The sequence below is a fragment of the Salvia splendens genome, chromosome 13 (assembly GCF_004379255.2).
Source record: "Salvia splendens isolate huo1 chromosome 13, SspV2, whole genome shotgun sequence".
In the NCBI taxonomy this organism is placed as follows: Eukaryota; Viridiplantae; Streptophyta; class Magnoliopsida; order Lamiales; family Lamiaceae; genus Salvia; species Salvia splendens.
The window spans coordinates 34315615-34333615 of record NC_056044.1 but is presented as its reverse complement, the minus strand read 5'-3'; the positions used below and the strand labels follow the sequence as shown (position 1 = coordinate 34333615).

The window sequence follows — 18001 nt, the reverse complement described above, 5'->3', positions numbered from 1 at the left end:
TGATAAATAGGCTTAGTTTATAAATGAATAAACTTGTATTTATGTATTACAGTCTCAGACGCAATTCTACAATTTAATGATGCTAATGTAGTTTAAATCCAAATTTAAATTATTGTGAAAGAGATGTGTTTATAGTGACGAGGCAATAATTTAGAGAACCCATTCGGAGTTTTTTCTTCGAATTATTAATACAATAGGCTCTTTTTGTTTGTAGTATTTTTAAAAAAATTCTTCACATAAATACAAGTTTATTCATTTTTTTTCATAGAATAATTGAAGTCCTAAGTAATCTACTACAATTATATTCTTCTTCAAATTTCTTTATTTTTACTCAAAGTCTACAAATTGTATGAAACTGACGGATTCACTCAGATAAATGTTAGGTACAATTCCAACATATCATTGCATGACTCTTTATCTAATTTGTATACTTGTAGATATAATATTTGGAATATTATGAATATTATATCTTATCTAATTTGTATACTTGTAGATATAATATTTGGAATATTATGAATATTATATCTACAAGTATACAAATTAGATACAGTATTATTTGTTTTGTTTTATAGTATTTATTTTGATTCTACTAGTCATTAACTTTACAAATTACTTAAATATCAGAACTCAATATATTCACTTTCACTATGAGTTCAAATAAATAAAATAATAAATTGAGTTTTAATTATGAAATTTATAAAAGTAATGATATTTTAAAGATATTGGAAGTAAACTAAATGTATCAAACAAATAACTGTAAACAAAAAACTAAACAAGACAATGTTCATAGATGATGCTGATATCGGTATAATATTTCAAAAAGCAGTCCTGAATTACAAATATTTCTTGTTCCGGGATGTATAATTTAAATATGTCAAGCAAGAGATTATAAATGAATGAAATTTCAAAAAATTAAATCTAATAGCATGGAATCATCACATTACAAACTCTTTTTTTCAACGAGAGAATAAGAATCACTTTCAATGACAAAAAAACAAACTGAAAACTAAACAGTAAAAGTACACGATTTTTGTATAGTTCAAACTCGAAAATTCTTTTACATATTATTCGTCTCCAAAACTAGCAATAGATATTTTCGGAAACATTCCAACTACATAGAAAGTACATACACAATGTTATCAGAATAAACAAAAAATAAGCATACAACATCGAGCAAAAACGCAGCAGATAGTTTGCCTTCAGTCACTTGTCCGAATGGCAAATGATAAACAACGCGATCAAATATGAATAGACTCATACCAGACAACGAGGCACCATTATAGGTTAAGCTTTGCCTGTGCATCATGGGGCTGTTCGAGGGGTTCCTGTAATGCTGGGTTTATTGGGAACAGATTACACTGTGCATACTGTGCCATCAGTTGATCAACGAGCACCATGGCTACGGCTGCTTCCACCATTGGAACGGCTGCATGGTAACCATGAGGTGCACATAAGTGGCATATTAAGTTACATGGTGCGTAAACATTTAAAAGAGGATAAATAATCGACAGATGTTAAGGGCAATCTGACAGAAACATCCATAACTCAGTGGCATACCTCTTGGAACAACACAAGGGTCATGACGACCTCGTGCTATGAGCTCTGTGTCGTGCTTGTCTCTAGTTACAGTATTTTGCTTCCTCTGCACAGAAATATGACAAGTTTGATAAATTTTACATTCCATTTGAACAAATTACACAACATCCATGAGACGATTTGAACTCTCCAAGGCACAAGAACCTTAGAAGAGATGTAAAGGAAAAGGCGCAAAGGAAGTGACTGAAAGCAGTGATTTGGAAAAGGATTTGCAAAAGAACTTCCATTAGAGTTGGATCATAAAACACTCATCTTGACATCATCCTTAAACCCCCTATGAGATGAACTTGTACTTTTAAGATTTTTAATTTCAGTTTTGAACCTTAGATGAAAAAATTATCAAGGGTCAGATATAAACTGCCTGGATGCTGTAAATCCAAAACAAAGCTGAACACAACGATAAGTGGACATATTAATGAATGCCCTGAAGTCAAGGGACAAGAAAAGAGAGAGAGAACATACTGAGATTGTCGATGTTGGTTTGAAGCCGATTCTCATGTTGATGATTTCTCCATTTGATATTCCACCCTGAAAATGGATATTGGATCATAAATAAAGACATATTCGAAACGATGAATGAAAAAGCAGACCTGTCTCTCAAAATTAAAATTAATTACCTGAATCCCACCAGATCGGTTTGTTTTTGTCCTAATTCGACCATCCTTATCCATGTAAAATTCATCATTATGCTCACTACCGGTCATGAATGTACCTGGTTAAGTTTTAAGTTGAAATGAAATTAGAGCGAAAACAGATGTAGCTAAGAACAATAGCTTGAAAGAAGTTCTATGTAAACTGTTAGCCTAATATGATAGGTAAAGAAGAATTGGAGGGCTTTTATACCTGCGAATCCACTGCCAAACTCAAATCCCTTTGTTGCAGGCAATGACAAAGCAGCTTTAGCCAACTCCGCCTCAAGCTTATCAAAGACTGGAGAACCAAGCCCCTACAAATACACAAAATAGTTGCTTATATTATTCATTTATTTATTATTTTTCAGGATTTTCCTGAATAGTAAACTTAACTAAACATAATTTTGTAAGTGTATTAATTAAAAGAGCCAAAGGTGGGGGTGAAGGGAGCTAGAGGGAGAAGGGCAGGCATAGAACAGGTGGGTTTACCCTTGGGACATTCCGAACAATGCAAGTGACAACGCCTCCAACAGAATCACCTCTCACCCTGACAGCATCAATAGCAGCAATCATCTTTTCTGCATATTCGGGATCTGGACACCTTACAATGTTGCTCTCTATCTGGAAAAAGTATAATTAATAGAGAAAATTAAAAACTAACAAGCCAGATGGGTGCTGCATAAAATAGAAAAGACGAAACTTGTCAAAGGATATGGTATGAGAAAATAAAAAACCAACAGAAAAAAGGAGATCATTCATATTTACTAAGTATTATATGGATTAAGTATGTAGATCAGTGTGCAAACAAGAGCTAAGATATACTCACTACTCAGGCAGCAATTTGACCAGTCTATCCTAACCCACGACAATCATATTCATATGGATCAGCCAACCTTGTGTTGGGTGTATTTTTAGGTCTTGCACGCAGTCTTAGTATATTTTGTTTCTGAGTATGATAGAAACAAAAGGAAAAAAAACGGTCAAGGAATTGCTGAATTGGTCATTGATATATGTATCACATGCATTACCTATGTAAACATCACATAGATATTGCGCAATGATCAGCAAGTTTTACAACAGTATCAGTACTCAGTAGCAACTATTACCAACAAACGCATTACCAATGATAATATGCAGAAGAAAACATGGATAGATGTTATGTTCACCTGATCAAGGGCCACAGTCTCATGATCAACCAGACCTTCAGGAAGGATAACCTTGTGCACTTGTGAAACATAAGCAATAATCTGCAACACAAGCATGAGGATATAAACTAATTGAATAACAAACCCCGTAGCAGGGTGAGCACTTTCCACATTATCATTATTTAGGATAAGATGTTCCTGTTCACTTCGACAAAGAAGATAAAATAAAAGTAAACACGAAGCAGGTTTCTTCACCTTGACCTCTAAGACCCATAAATTGTGTTTTCTTATCTTTAGCTAAAATTTTCATTAATTAAAGGGAGCAGCTAAAGATTTGTTATTATGTATAACAGACCTGGTAGTAATATCAGGTGCAGCCAAAGAATCTATTTATAAAGAAGAACAAAATCAAAGTTCTAGTGAACTGGAAGGAATGTCCAATGATACTAAAAGCTAAAAGAATTTGTGGCACTTTAAACAGAAATTTGGCTCAAATACGATAGTGGAACCTTTTAGTATGATCATTACCATCCAAAAACATACAATAACTTACTTCAGTCCCTGCATATAGCTTTAGAATTTTCTTGGCGACAACTCCGGCAGCAACTCTTCCGATTGTTTCTCTTGCAGAAGATCTGCCACCACCCTGGGTTTCAGAAACAAAATAACATAAATCAATAGTTTGATCTTGACGAAAGATGTCCCAACTTTTCATCATAATAGTAACAGATTGTATGGCATGTGAAAGGACTGTATATAGCAGTTAAAGTAACATGATAGTACCTGAACGGATCTAACACCATATTTGAAATCATAAGTTGCATCCGCGTGAGATGGCCTATAGGCTTGTGACATTTCAGTGTAGTCCTGGAAAGTATTCCACAACAAAATATAACTAAGCAACATATAGCTTGCATGCCTCTGTTATAATAATTCTTGAGAAAGCTCCCTGACAGAAGTAGAGAAGGAGAATAAGGCACTTACATTTCCTCTTTGATCAGTATTGGGCACTTCTACCTTAATTGGAGATCCTGTTGTGAATCCTGGAATAAAGACGACACAAAAAAGCCCACATTATGAAAATCAAAAGGGCCACCAATTGGTGCGAAGGTGCAAGACAAGCAAAATAGTCCATTCAAACTGGAAAAAGGTTTGACTGACCATCAGCAGTCCCTGAAGCAATTTTGCATGTGTCGGTCTCCTTTCTTGGGGTGGTTATTCTACTCTGGCCTGGCCTCCTAAAAGAAATAACTCATACATTCAAAATCAACTAATGCACTGATGACTGACAACTAACTAATTCTTTCAGAAACGACTGACAACTTCAACAGAAAGCTACTTCTCCCGAATCTCATTACCACTTCGTAAATCTTGTGATAGAAATCAGTCTACATTAAGTCATTAACCAACACTCCCTCTCATAAAAAGATAGCAGGTTTCATCCATGTATAATTTCAGATATATGAAGCTATTAAACAATACAAGAGAGAACAACATAGTAGCTTTGCAAGCACCTTCTGTCAAGATCTACTTGCATATCAGCTTCTGAGAGGGGAAGTCTAGGAGGGCATCCATCAATTACACAGCCTACACCTCCACCATGAGATTCGCCAAATGTTGTTACACGGAAATAGGTTCCGTATGTACTTCCCGCAGCCTGTATCTCTGTTCAAAACAAACATGCAAGTATTTTAGTATTCTTAATGACCTCATATAGGGTACGGAGCTAGTAAGAACTTGAATTTTTGTGAGAAATGAGAATGACGAACATGTATATAAAATCAACGAAGAAGCACATAAAAACAACAAATAATAAATAAACGAATTAAAATAAAATTCCTGGTCCTTATAGGATTCAAACTCAGAAACAACGAATAATAAATTTACAAATAAAAATAAATTTTCCGATCCTAATAGGATTCAAACTCAGGTGCTGGACTAACAAACTCAGGTGCTGCATTAGTCCAGTAAGGAGTAGCATCAACCGTCAATATTTGTGATAAAGAGCTGATAGTAGTTCTCATTTCACTCCTATAACAGTCATTCTCACCAGATCCTTTTTATACACACATAAATATAAACTTCATCTCCATCATGGATCTCTCTATACACTATCATCAAAAGTTGGTAAGGAAACAGAACTAATTACTTTCTCGTACCCCCTACTAATCAGTGTGCTCTAGGTAGTTCGATCTAAATGACACTAATCGGATTCAAAATAACCATAACATGAAGTCGCACACTCCACCTAAGCGAGGCATGTTGTAATAGAAGGCACAAAACATCTCAAAAACCTCATGCTAATAATCTACCTATATCCTAATTACACAAACAACGAAGTAAAATCAAAACCGGAACAACAGCTAAAATCTACTGATAAAAATGCAACAATTCTCCATTTCGAACACAACGCTTCACATTTCATTTCGATTCGTATTTCACCAGCACAAAAGGAAGCACACAAAAACACGCAATCAAACACCAACCACAAACAACAACATTCAAATAAAATCCACCAGCTATAATCACCCCCGATTTTACCAAAAACAACATCAATTTCGCAACTCAAACTAGAACAAAGCGAAAAATCGGTAGATCCGCACCGAGGCGTTTGACGCTGGATCGGCGCGCAGGCAGCTGGAGGCTGCGCGACGGCGGCAACGGCTGCGACTGGAGAGATCCAAGGCGAGCGAGTCCATCGGAGGACGATTGAGCTCCGAGGAAGTGTTTGGTGAGGCTCGACGCCATTAATCCGACGATCGCCTCGAATTGGAGGTTGGTGCGATTCTCTCTCTGGTTTGGTGAGTGCAGATAGAGAGGAAATCTCGGTGTCTCAGCAATTATAAAATTGTGTGCATATATATACACACACGTGGAGAGAGAGTAGATGGTTTAATCTTGGTAGTTGGTGTGAGAAAAATAGTTTGGTGTGAGTGGGCTCACAAGATGGGTTCGGGCCGTTCGGCACCACTACCTACCCATCCATTTCAACCATTTTGTCTTCTTTTTTTTATTAAATAAAATTCGAAAATAAAGAACCTAATTCCAAGTTTTAAAAGTGGTTTTATAATTTCAATATTGGCCAAGTCAATAGTTTTTAATTCAAATACGTTTATTTAAAGAATACTACCAACTTTTTTCAAAAACTTGTCCAATTGAAATCATTTCTCTAGTTCCATACTCCGTAATTGTTTTAAACTAACTTATTTGAAGAATCCACCTTTTTGGAATAGTTCAGTTTTTCATCAAATGCACATGCTACTAAAATAAAAACTGTTCCCTCTTTCCTAGTACTAAAAATTACTATAGATATAATTATTGAGTGTTAAAATAAAGAAAAAAAATTGTTAAATATTTTAATAGGGAAAGAAGAGAATTTTTTTAAAAAAAATGAAGATGAACATAATGAAATTGAAGGGTTATAGTTAAAACCGAAGTCAATTGACAAATTTCCAACTATAACAAATTATACTGTTGAAATCCCATTGGAACGGGAGTACAACGATTTAGTGAATTTCAAAAATCAAAGGTTTCGGGTTCGAGTCTCACTAATTTCTCCTACGATATATGTGAAGCAAACGGACGAAAACCGGGCAAAACAGAGCCGAGATCCACAGGTCATCGGATCACATGATGGATACTCGGCTATGTCTCATCATCTATGGAGAGAATGCTGCTCTGATACTCTACAACAGCTTTGGTTGGTGCTCTGGTTTTTAGCACCATTTCCTCGTACTCGTCGGCTGGATTCGACAGAGCCGTGATGGCGCCTCCGGCTCCTATAGAGGCCTCGCCTTCGTGGATGACGACGCTTCTGATGACAATGTTGAGGTCGAACGTCTGGTTGTAAGAGAAGTATCCTATGCACCCAGAGTAAACGCCCCGGGAGCTGGTTTCCAAGGAGTCGAGAATCTCCATCGATCTCAACTTCGGTGCACCTGTCATCGAGCCCCCTGGGAACGCAGCACGGACGCAGTCGACCGCGCTGGTGTCCGGTCGTTTCTGCCCTCGTATCGTGCTCACCATCGTGTGGACAGTTGTGTAGGACTCGACCTCCATGAGATGAGGCACGTGCATGGAGCCAGGCTCGCACACGCGCCCCAAATCATTCCTCAGAAGATCCACAATCATCAGGTTTTCGGCCTGGTCCTTCTCGCTGCAATGAGATGTAAGAACAGACTGTTGTAAAAATGTGTATTCTTACAAAAAAATTCAATGTAAATATTAAATTTTATAGAAGTAAATAAATATTCAGCAAAGTTTGTGGTTTGGATTTAGCAGACTTGCCTGTACTGCAGCCGTTGCTTGAGAAGCTCGTCTGCTTCCGGAGAGGCTCCGCGAGCTACGGTCCCCTTGATCGGCTTCGCCTCCACCACGCCGTCCCTATCCAAACGAAGGAACCTCTCGGGCGAAGAACAGCAGATGCACAGGTTTTCTCTGGGAAAGCTGAGCCACGCCGCGTATGGAGCCGGATTTTTCTCGCGCATCTCCAGATAAAGCGCGAGGGAATGCAGCTCGCCAACGCTCCTCCTCATCTGCGTAGTGAGACACAACTCATAGCTCTCGCCGTCTCTGATGAACTTCTGGCATTCCTCGACGTCTGCGATGTACTGCTGCCTCGATTTCTCAGCCGAGAATCCTTGTGTTGGGGAGACATCTGCGGATGCAACAGAGAGGGGCTTTGTCGGGCGATGGGGTTTCATGCCGAGCACCTTCTGCTCGATCTCATCCATCCATGAAGTCGTGCCCATGTTATCATCGTGCAAGGACATGACATAAACATCATCGCAGTGATGATCTATCACGACAAGGTTGTCCGCGAAGAAAAGGCAGGCATCGGGGGTGCTTGACTCATGGCGATTCAGAGACGCACCGCATTCGACTTTAAGATTGTACCTGCATTCGAGCCGATGCATTCTCCACTCCTCAGACACTTGAAACAAGTTTATACATGCTAAACACCACAATCGGGCTTATATGGAGCTAAAATCATCTATAAACACGACTCCAAGGCGTTCGCGTTCGTGTTTTAGATCGAACATATAACAGTCGTGTTGATAGATGTATTTAACAAACAGATGTAGAGATGGCTGGCATACCCAATGTAACCAATATAGCCACCATAGAAATCAAAAGGCAGTCCATTGAAATCGGCTGCATCATAGCAAATTGATTCGAGCTCCTTAAGCACGAAACACAGACAATTTAGTACAAGAAGAAGGTAAGAAAACACCACATTCTTGAGAAATTTACCTGATTCAAAAAGTCAAAAAATCCCTCCTGCAAATAAGTGTTTGTAACAGAGCCATCGGAATCTCCAACTGACAGATAGCCTCCGTGACTAGATGTCGTGTTACTGCAACTGGTATCCACGGATAGAGCTCGTGGGTGAAATTCATCGTCTAAAACTGCAGCATTATAACCAGAATAGGTCGGAGACTAACCTCTTATTCGACAGCCTAAACGTCACTTGTTTCCACAGTGGTCCACCTTTACCCCCTATAAACGAAAACCGAGCTCTGTTCTACAAAGACAAGATGGTTCATCATCAGAGATTAAAGAAAACGCACTGCATTTCTACTTCTATTAGAAGAACCGAAAAGAGGAAGATGGAAACCATCTCAGTCGAGGAACTATCCAGCCAAAACGTATTTTCTGCACGATGGCTTCCAAACAGCTCGGAGAATATGCTTCCAGAACCACCAACTTGGTTGGCAGAACAATCGAGTTTTCTCCATTTCAACTTCAAATATTTTGCAAATCTCGAGTGTGGTGGCGACTTCATTAAGTTGCAGAGGCCGGCATGCTTCAGGTTATCAAATCCGTTCATTAAAGGCTTGTTTCTCGCAACTTCTTGGAATAGTTGATTTACGGCAGAAACCTGCATACGCGCTAAGTAAAGTTCACTTTCACCAGTTTCTATGGTGATTTCCATATCTGAACATTCTACACGAATAAAACAGAAGACTCGTCTTATTTATTGAATTAGATTACCAGAACGATAAAAGTCCCTCATGCTATCTGAGGATGATTGCAATTGGGACCAGTGGTCTTTCGTGATCTCCGCAAAATTCTTGAATATTTGCCTTCCATGGTATGTAGCAACGCTCTCTGGATGAAACTAGAACCAAATAAACAAAGCCAATTAATTGTTGAATAAGTAACACCAAAGTCGAAAAACATATGAGTTGGATGAAAATTCACCTGCAGGCCGTAATGAGGTCGACTACAGTGCATAATGCCCATAAGAATATCTCTAGTCCGCAACTCCTGTGATTTGGCAGGATGCCGATGCAAACCATTCTCCAACTTTGTAGATAAAGATTTAGCTAAAGTGTTCAGGTCACCTTGACCCTCAAAGCCATCAAGAAATGGAATTGTTTCATGAGATGATGTCCAGGCTATAGGTATGAGATCTTTGGGAAGTGAGCTTGGGTCTATCACGAGAGAATGGTATCGCACCACCTGCACCAGGTCAACACACTAGATGTTCAACAATTTCCACCATGTCACATTGATGTTACACAGAGCCGAGCAAGATTTTAACTACTGACACAAAGTACCAATTCATATTTTTTTGGAGGGAAGATATTTGAATGTCATTGTTAAGGACTTAAGTCCTTAACGGTGATCGGCGGCGTGTTGCTCGGCGATCAAGACAAACTTCCGGCCTCCTGAGATAGGATCGGCGGTGATTCTAGTTTCGTGCTGCGCGCGGAACTCCTCCGTCGGGCAGCGGCTAAACTAGGGTTGAGAATACTCCGTTGAGAATACTCAGGCGTCCAATTAGGCGTCCAATTAGGATCGGCGGAGGGAATCCAAAATTAGGATTCCAAAATTAGGATTGGAAAACACACGTTATCTTTGGGAGAGAAAATATTTCATTAATTGATTGAATGCATAAAATGATAACAATAGATCCTATTTATAATACTAGAACTACTACCCTAACTTATTGAATAAGAAAACAAAGATATGGAAAAGATATGGTGAATCTAAATAATTGAGATTTCCTAGGGTATGGGGATCGTATCAGTCACCTTAAATCCTGAATTTTGTCCTGAAGGAATCCCATTGAACAATTCGCAAGCATTATGCTCGACGTCACTGTTAAAGCCACAAGAAAACAATTCAAATCAGTCACAATATTTCAGAAACTAGCTCTCCAATGCAAGTGATAGGATCAGGGGTCATGTATTTTAGAATCAAGATCTCAGTGCAATAGTAACTTCGGTATTCTTTGATTAAAGTCGTGAACACCCTCAACTACATTTTCAACTGTGCCAGAACTTGAAGGCATGGCTCTTAGTAGAAAACCAAACAAAAATGTATACCTTAGTCGTCCATGGATAGGCTCGGGAGCATGGATGATCCGAGCACCATGCACGTAACCTAAAGCCTGCACGGTTTTTCATGTCCAAAGTTCAGTTGACATCAGAAAAGCCTAATTTATTGTATTAGAAAGAGTAAAAAAAGAAATGTAAAAACCACTTGTACAAAACCAATATGATAAACAAAATATACCTGATGGCCGAGGCAAACACCTAGAATTGGGATGTCTGTGCATTCAAGCAGCAGCTTGAGGCATATTCCTGCAACAATTCAGAATTCAGAATCGACACAAACTGAACAATATATCATTTCATATTGGAGCAGAACTCCCTTTTTACTACAGGACCAGTTTGAACTAAAATATGATTTGTAAGTTGTGATCACGAACAAATTTAACCTTGATTATAACACATATTAGAGAAATATTAATCTTGATCAACTTCGCATTTGATAAGTTTTTGGAGTAAGAATCTAAGGCAGTAATAATCTAAGGCAGCTAACTGAAAATAAGATTAACAATTCACACAGAATGTGTTCGCCTTCTTAAAGGTGATGCTTGGAGGAAAACGAGGCCTCCAAAGAATAAAGTAGGTCGCATCATCAATGTAAATAGTAAAAGTGCTTGAAACGCACATTTAGGGTCTAACCTATATCGGCAGCACAGGTTGGAGAACCTGGACCAGGAGATATCACGATGTTGTCAAATAGCTTTTCCTCATACAGGTAATGGCAAACTTCTTCCCACGACCATTCATCATTACGGACCACCACCGGTGGCACTGGTTTAATATCAACAACAGGAGAGTATGAGTCAGGAACACTCCTTTCCAATGCTTTTAAGAGAACCTTTACATATACAAAAGCAATTGCCATCCACCACCTACTAGGAAAGTGACCTTTAACCAACCTCATTGAATTGTACACAATAACTAACTTCAGTCCCTCAGTAAAAGCAATTCCAAAATCTAGTTGATCGAATCATGCAAAAACAGAAAACAATTATGGCTTCCCTTGTTCTAAAATTAAATCCAATAGCCCCATTTTCCTTCAAGAAATCACAATAAAACTTTATATCAAAGACTAACTTCAGTCCCTCATTCTCCCTATCCTCTTCTGGTGTCATATACTATGGATTTAATAGAATTTTGTTCAAAACTACCATTGCCTAAGTATACACAGAATTGCATCTCAACCACATTGCAGAAATACCAAACAAACAAGCCAAAAACTGTACAAACAGCAAACAAGAGAGAAATCTTACATCCATTGATGACAGATAGTTCCTGATAAATATTATACGTGTAGCTATCATAGTTATCAATCAGCAACGTCCGCACAAAATCCAGCTTCGTTGATGGCTCTTTGAGCTGTTTCTTCCCGACAAACGACCCTTCCAAGTGCCCCCTCACCAAATGGCTCGACACGGACCCCTTCTTCACAACCCCATCACCTCTTTCCTCTCTATTCAGCTCACCAAGTCTACTGAATGTCTTGGGAAAAACATGTTTCGAGTTCGTGTTCTGAGAAATGCTCTCTAAGCTAGAAAATGAAATCTCCTTCGAAGGCGAAAACAAAGCAAAACCCATTTCTCTCAATTTAATCTTTTCACACTTCTTCAATGCGACAACACAAATATTCAATTATTTTTCTTAATAATTAAGATATCTGAGCTAAACCCTTCACACACCCTGCAAAAAAAAGTATCCCAATGCTTATATTTTTCCACAGATCATCAAAAATCACAAACGCGTCAATACTAAATTTCAAAATAAGTAAAATAAAAATGGGAAATAGAATTCTGACAAATGAGCACAAACAAAGGCAATATTAGCAGATCTCAAATTTCGGAAAAAATAATAAATAAATAAAATGGGGCAAATCATGAACAATAAGCTAAAAACAAATACCTGTATGCGGGGTAAAAGCTCCAGGAATCAAAATTTTCCGATTTATTTCCCCTTTTTTCCAAGTATTTTTGTGTTTATTTTGAGGGATGAGGCTGTTTTCAGCCACCCCTTTTTTCGAAAAGGAAAGTCGGCGCGTATATATCATATGAGTGTGTGGTCCACTGGAGAATTAGTTAAAACTACCAGAAAACGAGAAAAGGGTAAATTGGTAAACCGTCATACGAGAACCACTTATTTCACGACACGTGTCTTCAGGTTTTAAAAAAAAGAAAAACTTGTTCGGGAAGAGTCCCTCTATCTTCGAATAGGAGTCCCGGATCACTTTTACCATAAATGTTAATAGGGTATCACCTTTCACTTACTCATTTCACTCACATTTCATTTAAAACTAATATATACAAGTGAGACTCATATTCCACTAACTTTTTTCCACCCACATTTCTTAAAATCCGTGTCACCCATAAATGGGACTCCTAATGGCGGACGGAGGGGGTATAACTTATTAGCAAACTTAAATAAGGTTAACATCGTTCCTTATTTCTTACCCCCTTCATCCCTTAATAATTGTCCACTTTGATTCCAGTACGAGTTTTAAGAAATATAAAAAAAATAAGTTGAAAAGTTAGTAAAATAGAGGTCTTACTTTTATTTTATAATAAAATGTGAGTGAGATGAGTTAGTGGAATGTAGGGTCTACTTACCATTTATGGTGAAAAGTGAAAGTGGACAATTAATGGGGGCGAACGAAAATGGCAAAAGTGAAAAGTTACTGGGGGATGGAGGGAGTATTTTGGTTCTATGATTATCTTATTTTATAATAAATACTACATCTGTCCACGAAAAATAGGGTTATTCCATTTTTATCCCTTGTTTTGGAAAAATGATACTCCCTCCGTCCCCCAAAATTCGTCCCGGTTTGACCGGGCACGGGTTTTAAGAAATATAATGAAAAGTGAGTTGAAAAAGTTAGTGGATTGTGGGACCTACTTTTATATATTAGTTTTATAATAAAATGTGAGTAGGAATGAGTTAGTGGAATATGGGGCCCACTACCAAAAATGGTAAAAGTGAAATGGGACAAATTTTGGGGGACGGCCGAAAATGGAAAGTTGGGACAAATTTTCAGGGACGGGGGGAGTAATAAATAGTTAAAGTAGATAGAAAGAAAAGTAAGAGAGTATAATATAGAGAAGTCTCTTGTCTATATTATTCTCTCTCTTACTTTTCTTTCTCTCCACTTTAACTATTTATTATCATTTTTCCAAAATGATGGATAAAATGGAGTAGCCCTATTTATTGATATTTTAAAATTCAAATTTTAAATTTAATTTATAAAATTAAATTTAATATTGATAATACAAAAATAAAGTGAAGGATGGCAAATGGAAGAAAAAGATAATTTTGAAATAATATCATATTTATTTCATCATTGAAATAATATCATATTGAAACAGTTAAAATGTGAAAAGATGAAATTGCTCTGCAGCCCAAAAGGGCATTATCGGAAGAAAACAGTGCCAGAGGATCAATTTTGAAATAAACCTTTAGTCCATGGACTATTTTATACTCCCTCCGTATTCAAAAAATAGAACATTTAAAACGACATGAGTTTTCATGCACAATTGATAAAGTAAGAGAGAAGAAAAGAAAAATGAGTAAAATAAGAGAGAGAAAGAGAACAAATAGTGAAAGTAGAGTTAGTAGATTGTGGGGTCCATGTCCTAAAATAGAAATATTCTAAAATTTCTATTTTTAAAGAACGGCCCAAATTGGAAATAGTTATTATTTTTAAAAAACAGAGGGAGTAGTTCACTCTAATAAAAAAAAACTCTTAAAAACACAAATAACATAATATATGAAAATTATTATTTTAAAATTCCAAACTTGAATTTTAGAATATATAGCCACTACCATCAATACAAAAATAACATATTTTTGTGTCCGCCTCACTCTACTACTATAATAGAATGGATAATTAACCATTTCAAATGATAAATAATAATAATAATAATAATAATAATAATAATAATAATAATAATAATAATAATAATAATAATAATAATAATAATAATATAATAATAATAATAATAATAATAATAATAATAATAATAATAATAGTGGTAGTAATAATTTTGACGGATTTAATGTTTTTAACGTTCAAATGACTTGGTAAAATTTACTTAAAATTCTAAATTAAAATTGGGACAATTATGATTTCAGTTAGCTGATTACTAATAGACAATTATTTTTCATTTCTAAATCGGGAAAATTTACTTAAGTTTTGTAATATTCGAAAACGAGATGTAGCCTTTTTTTTCTAGGATTGAATGTAGCTCACGGAATGCTAATGTACAGTAGTACTAATTTTACCCCAAAAAACACAAGATTTCTACCAAACAATAAAGCTTCCTTTAATTATACATGTAACCAATGCTTGTGATAATAAAAAAAATCACGCAGCTAAATAAAGTTGTTCTAAATTAATGTTTATGTTACAGAAACATTAACTTAGAACAACTTTATTTAATTTCACGTACATTTCTATCATGACGAGTACTTATCGCCTTAAAACTTTTTGTCCGTGAAAAATAATAGTACCTATTTTTTCTTCATTTTAACTCTTTCTAAAAAATTATGAAAAATATATATATTAATAAATATAATCTTATATATACGTGGTAATGATTATACAAAATCCATGGTTTGACTCATGATTATGTACCTACCACTTACAAATCGATATCATTTCTCACACTATTTCTTTATTCTAATTATTTCTTGTCACACCAACTTCTTTGACTTCTAATTAAGTAGGGCGTGCTTATTTGTTCTTAATTGCTTCATCAATAAAATATCCTGGACCACAACTATATAATAATTGATATGTTTTGATAAATTTACATGTAGATATTACATGTATAAATCATACATGTATATATTATATATATTGTCGTGAATTGTGAAATGTAAAATGCCTAGAAATTGAATCTGAACGCAATAATTTTTATTGTTAAGGTGTTTTATCCTACAAAAAAATTTCCTATTTAGTGACGGAATAATCAGTCACTAATCAACGAATTTCGTCACTGAGCAGAGTTAGTGACAATAGTCCGTCACTAAAGTTACTAACTCACCCAATGACGGAAAACATAAGGCGGCTGCCTTGTTAAGGCGTTGTAGTGACGGACAATCTTTCACTAATTAGTCGTCTATTCCGTCACTACTACTGTGAATCAACCGCCGTCACTAATTCCCTTACTAATTAGCGTTTTTTCTTTTGTAGTAAGAGATATTAACGTAAAAGGTAAAAATGCAATATAAACTCCGAGTATAAATAAGAACAATTATTACTTTTGTTGTTAGTTAACATCATACCAAATTTATGGTGGATAATTATGCGTACATACTCAATTAGTCATTTTGTCAACACACGCGCGCTGTATTTAAGCTACTAATATTAGCACACAATAATTTATAGGAGTATTGTTTTACAAAATTATAATTTTCTAAAATTCCATGAGCTCCATATTATAAGTACCACAAACAAAATAAATGCAACTTCTGTGTTACGATTAATTACAACAAATTAATTCAACTAGAATTCAATAGTAGATTAGTAGTATAACCTTATTAATCTTATACCGAGTACTATTTTTTACATTGTTGATTTCATGATGTCTTAAAGCTTGAGTATGATGGATGTGGAGGTCCAATTCCATTGCTCGCAGCTTTGATTTAGTAAATCAAACTTATGTAGTGGAATATTGTGTAAATGAAGTTGACTCTCGTGGATTTGAATTTGCCAAACAGCTTTGATTTACTGAAAAACATAATCAAATGCAAAATGTAACTTTTTACTATTTAAAAAACGAATCTAAACGCTATTGATATATTAGATGGACGTATTTGTTTAATGTTTTGAGCCTCATAAGCCATGGTGTTTGATATGGTGATATGTAGTAGATATCATATTGAATTAATTGATATAAATATAGTATACAAATTTTATAATATTATCGTCGATCGGTTCCACAATCTTGTAAACTAACTTCATTAATATTCTTTGTTTGACACTTTGACGTACATGCATGTTTAGATATTATATACTTTAGAGTATTATCTTAATTTTCAAAGATTTTTGAAAAATAAAGATTTTTGTTTATTTGAGAGAGATTGAATTTAAAATCATATATTTATTCAATACAACTTTTTTTTTGCATTTCCTCTGTTTGAAATGTCACCTTTCCATGCATGAAACGGGACAAAAAAAAGAATTCGAAAACACAATGATGGCATCTTGTGAATTATATATCGTTAATTATTATGTCGTAGAAAGTGCAATTATTGAAAACAAAAATCTTTATCTGTTTAGTTTCTAGCCCTACTTTATTTTGACTGGTATTACCTTTTTCATTTCTCCCTACATTATCATATACTCAGGAGTATAATTTTTACACCAGGACGTGCCTTTATCTTTAATTTAATTATTTCAAGCAATGCGACTGATAACAAATTAAATGTGTACATAGTCTCGCTAATAGGTAGGATTAGATATATTTAGTTAAAATTTATGATTTCTTTTAATCGACTCAAAAAACGATTATTCAATATATATATTTAAATTATTAGTGAGGTTATTTGTCTTGCTCAGCTCAATCGAGGTATAATCAAGATCAAATAAAACTTTATTGATATAGATCTCCAAGCTCGCAAAATTAAAAAGTTCGATCAAATATACTACATATAAATTGGGACGTGCAAACATTTTAGCCTATTTCACAATTTAACTAGCTAGTGTCTAGTGATAAATTGTTGCTAAATCAACCTTAACGAATAAAAAACGAATTAAGACCAGGAAAAAAAGAAGACGCTTTCAAACTAAACTAGTACTATTATGGAATTTACATGAACCAAGTTACAACCTATTCATTTGGATATCCGTTTACGACTAAAGTCGTACGATACCACTGATGTGCGTATCCATACGTGTATATTAATGATGTCATTTTTCTATTATTATCTTTGCAAAAATAATTTCGTGTTAGTATTATCTTTCGCACCAATAAATACCTTGTGATCTCTCTCTTTTTCTCTAAACCCTACAATGCTGCACCTTTGACTGATATGAAACCCCACAAGCAAAAATCATCATTACACATACATCAAAGAAACCCTTTTTTTGCATGAATTTAGTTTTATGTGTGTTGTTTGTGTGTTAAAGTGTGTGTTTTCCTCTTCTTTCTTTTTAAAAAGGGGTTTGAATGATTGTGATTTCTACCTGCAACATTTTGTAAACCTTTTTTTGACCCATTTTTGCCCTTTGATCACCAATTTTCTCGACTATATATAGTCTTGTGTGTTTAAAGTTTAAACTACAAGAGCACCACTC

General features: G+C 35.5%; 2 protein-coding genes across 2 annotated transcripts; both read right to left on the bottom strand.

Moving 5' to 3' along the window:
- Positions 1–1007: 1007 nt before the first annotated feature.
- Positions 1008–6215, bottom strand: LOC121760065 (chorismate synthase 1, chloroplastic-like). Its single transcript, XM_042155668.1, has 13 exons — positions 5977–6215; positions 4888–5038; positions 4535–4611; positions 4358–4416; positions 4157–4240; positions 3927–4019; positions 3395–3475; positions 2718–2849; positions 2440–2542; positions 2214–2308; positions 2059–2124; positions 1558–1642; positions 1008–1426 (listed from the first exon to the last, which is right to left on the bottom strand). Exons 1-13 carry the CDS (start codon positions 6119–6121, stop codon positions 1278–1280), a joined length of 1320 nt encoding a protein of 439 aa, XP_042011602.1. The 5' UTR covers positions 6122–6215; the 3' UTR covers positions 1008–1277.
- A 561-nt stretch (positions 6216–6776) lies between these two features.
- On the bottom strand, positions 6777–12745 carry LOC121762099 (aminodeoxychorismate synthase, chloroplastic-like). The gene is made up of 14 exons (XM_042157867.1): positions 12613–12745; positions 11967–12393; positions 11353–11484; positions 10898–10965; positions 10708–10772; positions 10414–10480; positions 9578–9838; positions 9368–9494; positions 8991–9265; positions 8818–8897; positions 8627–8735; positions 8473–8555; positions 7661–8269; positions 6777–7529 (listed from the first exon to the last, which is right to left on the bottom strand). Exons 2-14 carry the CDS (start codon positions 12289–12291, stop codon positions 7019–7021), a joined length of 2712 nt encoding a protein of 903 aa, XP_042013801.1. The 5' UTR covers positions 12292–12393; positions 12613–12745; the 3' UTR covers positions 6777–7018.
- Between the last annotated feature and the right edge of the window lie 5256 nt (positions 12746–18001).